General features: G+C 36.6%; 1 protein-coding gene across 2 annotated transcripts in view; it reads left to right on the forward strand.

The window, feature by feature from the left end:
* Window positions 1-3,935, forward strand: part of LOC145243619 (coiled-coil domain-containing protein 60-like) — a 99,444-nt gene extending 95,509 nt beyond the window's left edge. For both annotated transcript variants that reach the window (XM_080106639.1, XM_080106638.1), the window contains exon 17: window positions 930-3,935. In XM_080106639.1, coding sequence (XP_079962765.1) covers window positions 930-1,184 — 255 coding nt within the window. In that variant the 3' untranslated portion in view covers window positions 1,185-3,935. The remainder of the gene's footprint in view (window positions 1-929) is intronic.
* The last annotated feature ends 5,366 nt before the right edge of the window (window positions 3,936-9,301 follow it).

The raw sequence follows: 9,301 nt of genomic DNA on the forward strand, positions 1-9,301 counted from the left end.
TGTGCACCAGTTAACGTGGAAAGTTCCACTCGAATTGCCTTTGCGAGAAAAGCAATATCCAAGTGTTAACCGAATGACCCGGTCTAAGCCGAGTTGACATGCTAGTATATATATATGTGTATAGGTGTCTTGGCCTTCGGGACAAGATCAAAGTGTAGTATCTGTTCTAAAAAACAACCCTGGTGTCTAACTCTGTCCCGTGGGGAGGCATAGTAAATAGGTACATATATGTATGTTCATGAATTAAAATGAGGCACGCGTCTGCGGATGAAATGTCAGAAATTGACAAGCTAAACGGAAATTGTTTCAATATTTCTCACAAATATAAACAAACCTTGTTATTGTTATGAAAAATGTAACAGAAAGGAATCTGGTTATGTGGATGTTTTGAAAAGATTGACAGGAAAAAGTGACAGAAGGAAAAAGATTGCAGTTGGAGATTTGATTGTCAACCGAGTGGACGCCACGATAATTCTCTCTGTCGCTCCCCGACTCGCTCTCTCTCTATCTACCATAAGCAAGAACAACAGGAGAAATAAAAAACGGACTGTTGCTTACACCAATAGTTGTTGTTTTGAATTCTTAAAAAGGGTTTATAATATAACACAAGGTTGTGTGTTGCTGTTGCATAGCATTCACTCTAGGCAGGTTGAACTGGCTTCCTTCAAAGAAGGAAGTGTTAAGGGATAATTAAATTCACAGGCGGTGCCCAGTCGTCTATATATCTCCATCAGTATGGTGTATTGTTTCAGTTTGTGTCTATTTATTATACCTCTACATTGTATTGTTTTCTATAAATTATCTTTAAACCATTTTTTCCTTCAAGTTATCTTTTTTTTTTTACTTTTAAAGTTATCTCCCTCTAACATAAAAAGTTATCTGCTCCTAAAACACGTTTTAAATTCTTTCTTTTTTTTTTTTTTTTCCAGTTACAAAACTTTGGTAACAAATTTGTCAAGTTTTTAAAGGTTCTCTCTGGTCTTCAACCCTGGCAGATTTGCAGCCCTGACATCAGCGCAGCAATAGAGTTCTTCCGAGCTAGGATCATTCAGATGAGTGTCGAAGAATATGAACGATGGTTCCATCAGCAATTTCCGTTGGTCTACAGACCAGAGACGGCACCTACTAAGTCTTCAGAGGAAAACAGAAACAAGAGAATCTCAAACAAAAGAACAGCGTTTTAAGAACACATATAGAACACATTTATAAACACATTCACAAGCACGTACAAGAACACGTTCAAGAACATGTATAAGAACACATTTAAGAACACATAAGAACTTGAATGCCTACTAGACACTATCCTTGAGTGTTTAAGGTCTCTCTGTACAGGGTTTTGTCAGGACAACCTGGCATGAGAATACTTTCCCTAGAAGTAAACCCTGACGAAATATTAAAAATCACAAAATATTCACAGCTCAAATAAGATCTCCTCAGTATGGTTAACCCACACTAGCTTTTATGAGGAATGGTGCACCTTCTCCAAGTGATGTTATATCAATTAACAGCACAAAGCTGGATACACCACCAGACTAGATGAATTTTTGTTCTGGAGACCAAAACAAAAGATATACTATAACTAGTATAACATATTAAATTGGAAAATTATGTTCTCAACTTTTTTACTAACTTTGTTTGATTTCTGAGAACTTCAACTGAGGGAAAATGAAACAGGAAGAACACATTCAAGAACACATTTAAGAACATATTTAAGAACACATTCAAGAACACCCGGTGAACCAAGTGTAAGAGAAATACAAACAATAGCATTTAAAGGGACGGTTAGAATCTTAAAAAGATCTCTCAGTTGGAGTAACTAAACTAATGGTAGAATGTTTGGCATCCGGTAGAATGCCCCATCCCCAGCAAAAACAAAATAATAAGAAAATTAAGACAAAAAATGAAATGGACAAATTCAAGAATACATCCAAGAACATGTAAAAAAGACGTTTAAGAATATGTCTGAGAATATTAAAAAAAAAACTTTCAATCGTAATGGAGTGTGTAAAACATATAACACAATAATAAAAATAGAGCATAAACATGTATGAACACGTTAAAAAAGAATACATGCAAAATGAACACATTTAAGAACACATTTAAGAACACATTACTTGCACTTAAAGGGACGGTTAGAATCTTAAAAAGATCTTTCGGTCGGAATGTATGAGATAGCAGTAGAGTAGACGTGTTCTTATATGTGTTCTTGAATGTGTGCTTGTTCTGGTAAGATGCCCCATCCCAGCTTGAACAAAATGATAAAAAAATTAAAAATATAAAGACAGAACACATACAAAATACATTCAAAATGAACACATTCAAAAACACATTTAAGAACGTGAATAAGTATGCATTCAAAAATAATACATACAGAAATATGTGCAAGAACACGTTCATGAACACATTTAAGCACATGTTCATGATCACGTTTATGAACACATTTATGAATATGTTTATGAACATGTACATGAACACGTTTATGAACACCTTCATGAACACATTTATGAACGCGTTCATGAACACATTCATGAACACATTCATGAACACATCTATGAATACGTTCATGAACACATTCATGAACACATTCATGAACACATTTATGAATACGTTCATGAACACATTTATGAATACGTTCATGAACACATTTATGAATACGTTCATGAACACGTTTATGAATACGTTCATGAACGCGTTTATGAATACGTTCATGAACACGTTTATGAATACGTTCATGAACACATTCATGAACATGTTCATGAACACATTTATGAATACGTTCATGAACATGTTTATGAGCAAATTTAAGAACACGTTCATGATACTAATTTTCTTTTTTGTTAATGCTTGTTACAATCTTTAATTCTTCTGCAAATATATTTAATCCACACAAGTAGACCGTTATGATTTTAATGCCTTGGTTTATAATTATAAAGGAAAGGAGATGGAATTGTGAGATACTAAGTTCTGATTGGCCAAACAGATCATGTGATAAGGAAAATGAATTTTAAAATTATAAGTCCATTAAGTCAACAAATGGCAAGACAGAATTCTAGGTAATGGAATGCAGGAACCGCTGTTCCCCATGTTTCCCTATCTCTTAGGGTCCAAAAAAGTTTCCAATCTAGTAGATCTCACATTACCAACCCAGCTCCGACCCCTGTCTCATCGCCACAATGTTACATCCCTTTTAATAGTATTTTATTGGAATGTGCTCTGATGAACTCATTACACTTGTACCCCCTCGACATACATATCCTCGACAAACCTGTTTAGCAACAAAATCCCACCTGTTCACTGTAAAGGTTCCTAGATGCTGAAAAGTTTTCTAGGCTAATAGCTTATTCCTTTAGACTGCTAAACTTTGGATTTCCCTCCTTGTTTCCTGTTTCCCTGACTTTACTGACATGCAGAAGTTTAAATGTAATGTAAACAAACATCTTGCTATATAGTCCCCTGGTAACATGATCCCAAATAGTAGCCATTTATGTGGAAGAGTAAAAAAAAAATTATGCTGAAAATCCTTGTGAACACATGAATCAACCCACAACGCAGCCATTTTGAATTTGACAAGAATCAAAGCAGGCATAAAGATTTCCATGTGAAATTGCTTATCTCTCTGGTCATCTTAATAGAGGTAATTAAAGGGTCTTGAAATTTATGATGCAACTAACCAGCCGGTGATTGTTAAATTGACTTAATAAATTAATGACACTGTGCTTTTTCATGTTTGTTTTTACTTACAAGACATCATTGATTAAGGTCAAAAGCTGCTCGAAGATGAAGGTCAGAACAAAAATGGGGGATGCAGATCTTGGGAGCTCGCTTCAATTATTGTCAATTCTGAAGTCATCGGTATTATATTTCTTGGTGCTTGTGCACTTTTGCCACCGCGCTATTTTTAAATAGTTTTTTTGGATTAAATTCAAGTTTCACAATATTTTTTTCATATTATTTTGATTCATCGGACTACTGTTCTCATCTTGAGTGTGATTTTCCAACGTTTTTGGACTGCTTGTGAATTTCATACTCCCATGAAACTTTCTCCTTTGGAGGAAACCAGTTAAACCTGAATATGGTTAATGCTGACCGACACAATGAAACAAGTTACAAAAACAAGAGTTAATTTTTTTTTCAAAAGAAAAAGCATGGTTTCCTCAAATAAAGTTTACAGCAGAAATGACTGGTTTTAGTACACAATTAGGGATTAATGGGGATTAGTCACCATAATACCATATTTGCTTCCACTTTTTCTTGGAAACTATGGACCTTAGGTATAATAAAGTGCAGTGAACTAAGTATTATGATATCCATTTAATGCAGAGTTAGGCATTAGTATTTAATGCAAAAATGAACACAAATTTGACCATATTCAAAACCTTAAATTTAGCATAAATGGGTTATATCTTTTTGTTGTGCCTGCACAAATAATTAACAAGAACACGAAAGTAAAGGTATACAATAATATATTAAGAAGAAAAGTTATATACATATTTACATGTCTTCAGATATACTTCAGTTGGAGATATTCTGGCAGGTGGCGTGTTGCATGTCTTACTGGAGGCAGCATAAGCATCTTGCCTATTTGACGGTCGTTGCCGGACTCCCCCGGTATTGGTGATTGATACCTTTATATATCTCACTCACCCGCCTATGTTATTTAGTGGGCGTCTCCACAACACTTTTGACCTAAAACGTTTTTATTTTTCTCATTGTGCCAATCTTCAACTTAAAGTACTTGCACTTTTCATTTATCCTACCTTTTGGGATGTAATTTTTTCTGTCTAATGTTCTTATATGAGACAAGGCCCCCAGAGACCAGCTTCCAAGATCTCCAGTCTGTCTGACCTTATTTATTTATAACATGCATCCATACAATAATGTCTAAAGATAACTTAGTTAATAAGAATACAAGAAATAGTACAAAATTGTTTACATCGCTCTTACATATCAGTCGGGTTGTGACAACAGTATATTCTCTTCATTGTTTTGACTTTTGAGCATATATCTGTCAATATCTTATATGTTTTTATATAGACTGATGTGGTTCTCAGTTGATTAACTGTGTCAGATATATACTCGAGAGTCAAAAGAATAAAAAGAATATGCTGTTGTCACAGCTCTATCTATCAGTCACAAACATCAACTTCAACAAGTTTTCATTATTCATGTCAGGACAGTGTTTCTTTTTCTCATCAAGAAACACCTAGCAAATTTAGTTAAAACTTTGCCTCGACTAAGCCAGCAGATCTCCATATGCATACTCAATTCCTTGGAGAAGAGACTTGAACTGGCTATATACGGGTAAAGAATGAGAAACAATAAAGTTGACTATTCCAACAACAATAGTCATCAGCAGCCATATTCAAAGATAACTAATACACTAATACAATGAAAATTTAAATTTTGCAGACAATATGATTTTCAAGAAAATTTATAAATCTTTTCAACCTGCCAACCATTGTTTTTTTTCATGAAGTTGCAGCTAAATTGGCCGGTAAACAGCAAAATTAAACAAAATAAATACAATAAGCAAAAGCTCAGCTACAATTCGTCACTGTCAACTTTCTCTCTCAACTTCCAGCACGTGTTCCCCCAACCACCTCTGCCAACAGGCATTTTATTAGAAAACTGACTCCATTCCATTTGCATACGTGTGCAGTGGAAGATGAGATCTCGTGAGATTCCACAAGACTACACCTTATAAATCCATCGCTGCCATCTTTAATCGCTCTCTCTCTCAGTTCACATCCGAAGGTAAGTTGTATAACCACACAATACACACACACACAAGGGCGCTATCTTCTTTGATTATTACATTCAACTTTACAGAAGTTTTAGCATTATCTATTGTCTTAAAAATCCATATTCTTTTTGACGTTAAATTTGAACTCAATCTCAGATCAAAAGTCTCAAACTCAAATCCGACTGTTGCCCAAAATAAAGAAGACGGCTCTTTTATAGAGAGACTCAACCACATCTCATTTGCATACCCCCTCTCGTCACATCACGTGATTTTCAGTCCATAAATACCAGGGGGCGGCCATTTTTATTTTCTCTTCTTTTTTTTTTTCTTTCCTAACACAAGCCACACGATGCATGAGGTAAGGTTCTTTACTTTTAACCACACTTTTGAAATAGTTGATGATCAAGTTTCCTTTTCTTTACATGTATAACAAAAATGTTTTTCTGAAAATATAAATAAATTAGCAACCATCAATGCTGATATTTACATATAATGAAACTATATTTACATAAATCAGTGCCTAAATCAAAACGTGGATTCCATGAACAAAACTTCTTTCTTAGAACTGCACGCCTGTGGAACTCTGTTCTGTCTGCCTGCTTCCCACCTGACTACAACCTGGATGTCTTCAAGTCCAATGTTAACAAATTCCTGATGAACCACCTCCTTAAGTAAACACTTCATCAAATCTCCACACTAACGTACTGTACTTGCAATAACCCTTATTCCCGAGTGGCTTCCGGGCCTTGATAAGTGGTGACCACCATGAAAAAAAAAAAAAATCAACTATGAAATACATGTTATAACAACATAAACAAACCATGATTTTCATTTCAAAAAGGAAAATATGTTTTAGCAAAATTGAAAAAAAAAAAAATTGGGGGGTTAACAAAGAAACACCTAATTAGTAATTTCTCTTCACTAAAAGGGAGAATACCTGAAGCATCTGCGTCCTATTAGAAATTGCTTGGTATGCCAAGTGCGGCAGGTATGTCATAGGTTTCCGACCCCCAATCTAGATAATGAGATGCAAATTAAGGGTGGAGGTCGCACCTGCAATATTACTATGGTTGTTTTGATAATTTCAAAGTTAGGAAAGGAGAACTATTTTCATAATTATGATCACTGGTTGAGAGAGAATTGGAGAAAAACGAGAACCTGGAAATCGAGGTTGATGTATGTTCCGTCTTTTTCTCTCTATGTAAAGTTGAGCGTACAAATAGAATATCAGCATATGATTAATTGGTACATTTTAGGTCAGGATTGGTTGTTCGTTGTTTTTGTTTTACGGCATATCAACCTTTTTCAGGTTATTTAATGCCAAATCTAGTTATTTTGAGGAACGATTTTTTATGGAGTATATTTTTTTTTTTAAGTCAGATTCTATTTAATCCATAGTTGGGACCCTAACAGGTACTACCACTCCGGGTCAGAGTGGACCTGGGAGCAATGGCAATTAAAGGGTGGCTCCACACTCCCCAAGGCCCACAAGGTGTGGCTTCACCATCGGATATAGTTTTAGGTCATATCCAGGACCTTTAGGTCAGGAAGCCAATATCTTCAGACAGCCTAATCTGGTAGCAACAAGACAACAAATTGGAAATGATGTAAGACTCTTCTGGTTTTGACTCTTCGTATTTTGCTGAACGAAAATGTATATACAAACACCTCTCACACGTTATATGAGTGACATATGTGCAGTTGTTGGCAATGGAAAAGGTGGGGAGTGTAGAGTGCAGAAAATATCTCTGGCCAAAGTCAGACCACCCAAGAGATATCCTCTTTGTTTAAAAAAATAAGTGCTTCATTTAATGGGAAAGTCATGCTGGGGTCAGCTTTTGTAGGATAAAACCCCTATGAATAGAGATAGTCCTAGACAGTTTTCAGTGGATGTCTCCTTTAAGCAGCCGAACAATAATTGCCAACAAAAGGCCAGGATTGTTCAGGTATAAAGAGGAAAAGAAAGAGAAAGAAGTAGGAGTTGAATTGAAAACAGTCTGATCTGGAAAACATCTCGTTTCTGCAAGTGTGCCATTCAACTTTTAGGGAGCGGACATTGTTGTTTGTTTATAGACTGAGCTTGCGGATTTTGGTTTTGTCTTTGACTGGATGAGCTAACAGACGGTTTTGGCCTGGCATAATATGTAAGAATCATGGCAATGCACAGAGTAAGTAGGTAGGGTGAACCGGGGTAATTCCACCTCCTTTACATATAATGGGAAATAACTGCTGTCAGGAATGTTGTTTCATCCCTAACTTGAGTTGTCCATTTAATAGAGTTGCTTCCCTTGAAAAGCATTTCCTTTCCAGAAGGCATGCTGGTGGGAAATTTGACTGCTTCAAGCTTGAAAACATCATCCTACTCCATCCATCAAGTAAGTAAAACCTTTCGCACTTTTTATGATGAGATCATAGAGTCAAGATGTTGATTTCTTAATCTGACACAGGTTATACGAATTTGTTATCCTTTTTTTCTTCATTTTGAAACGCTCAATCTTTCTATTTCAGGCCTAGTATAGTCAACAGGTGGGTTTTATCATTTATGCCTCTTGGTGGAAATCCACCCCCTAGCATTCTGTGGAGTCCTGAAGGATTATGCTAGTAAAAACAGTTGCCAGTTTATATGGGGAGAGTGAGAGTCTGACATCTGCTGAATTTATTCAGAGGATGGTACAACAAGAGAAAGAAAGGCAGCCTAAAAGAGCAAAACTCGGGCCAGCTAAAAAGAGGGAGAAAAAAGGAAGAGGGAAGAAATCAAGAGTGGAAATATCTGCTGATGACGGGTCCGAGCTGGAGTTCAATTGTGACACCGAAAGTGATGAAGATTGGCAGTCAAAACGGTCAGCCCGAGTTGGCAACAACGATGAAGATGAAACTTCCTCAGTAAGAAAGCAGAAAGTAAAGAGAAAGGGAAAGAAGGAACATGCTACCATCTCTGATGATGATTCACAAATCGGGGACAGTGATGAGGGCTGGTCAAACCAGTCACCCCATGGTGATGATGACAACAATGATGAACAAACTCCGTCAACCCGGTCAAGAAACCTCTTCGAAAACTTTTCAGTCAAACAATAGGATAGCCTACTTTGTGTAGGGTGTAGAGCTCTATCTATATAAAAGCCAAGTACGTCCAAGGATGGAATACTGCTGCCATATCTGGGCAGGAGCTGCTAAAAACAGCCTATCCTGCCTTGACAGAGTACAAAATAGACTTTGTGGCTTTTCTCTTCCCTGCAACCTCTCTCCCACAGAAGAGACGTTGCAATCCTATCTTTGTTTTATCGTTATTTCCATGGCAGGTGCTCGTCTGAACTCCAATCTCTGGTCCCCCCACGCCAATCTTTTACGAAAAACACCCGTCTAGCTGAATCTACTGTCAAAATCTTTCCCCACTCTTTATCTATGCCTAAATCAAAACGTAGATTCCATGAACAAAGCTTCTTTCTTAGAACTGCACGCCTGTGGAACTCTGTTCCGTCTGCCTGCTTCCCTCCTGACTACAACTTGGATGTCTTCAAGTCCAACGTAAACAAATTCCTGATGAACCGCCCCCCCCCC

Source organism: Euprymna scolopes, chromosome 22 (genome assembly GCF_053919585.1).
Source record: "Euprymna scolopes isolate OS-2025 chromosome 22, ASM5391958v1, whole genome shotgun sequence".
Classification (NCBI taxonomy): domain Eukaryota; kingdom Metazoa; phylum Mollusca; class Cephalopoda; order Sepiida; family Sepiolidae; genus Euprymna; species Euprymna scolopes.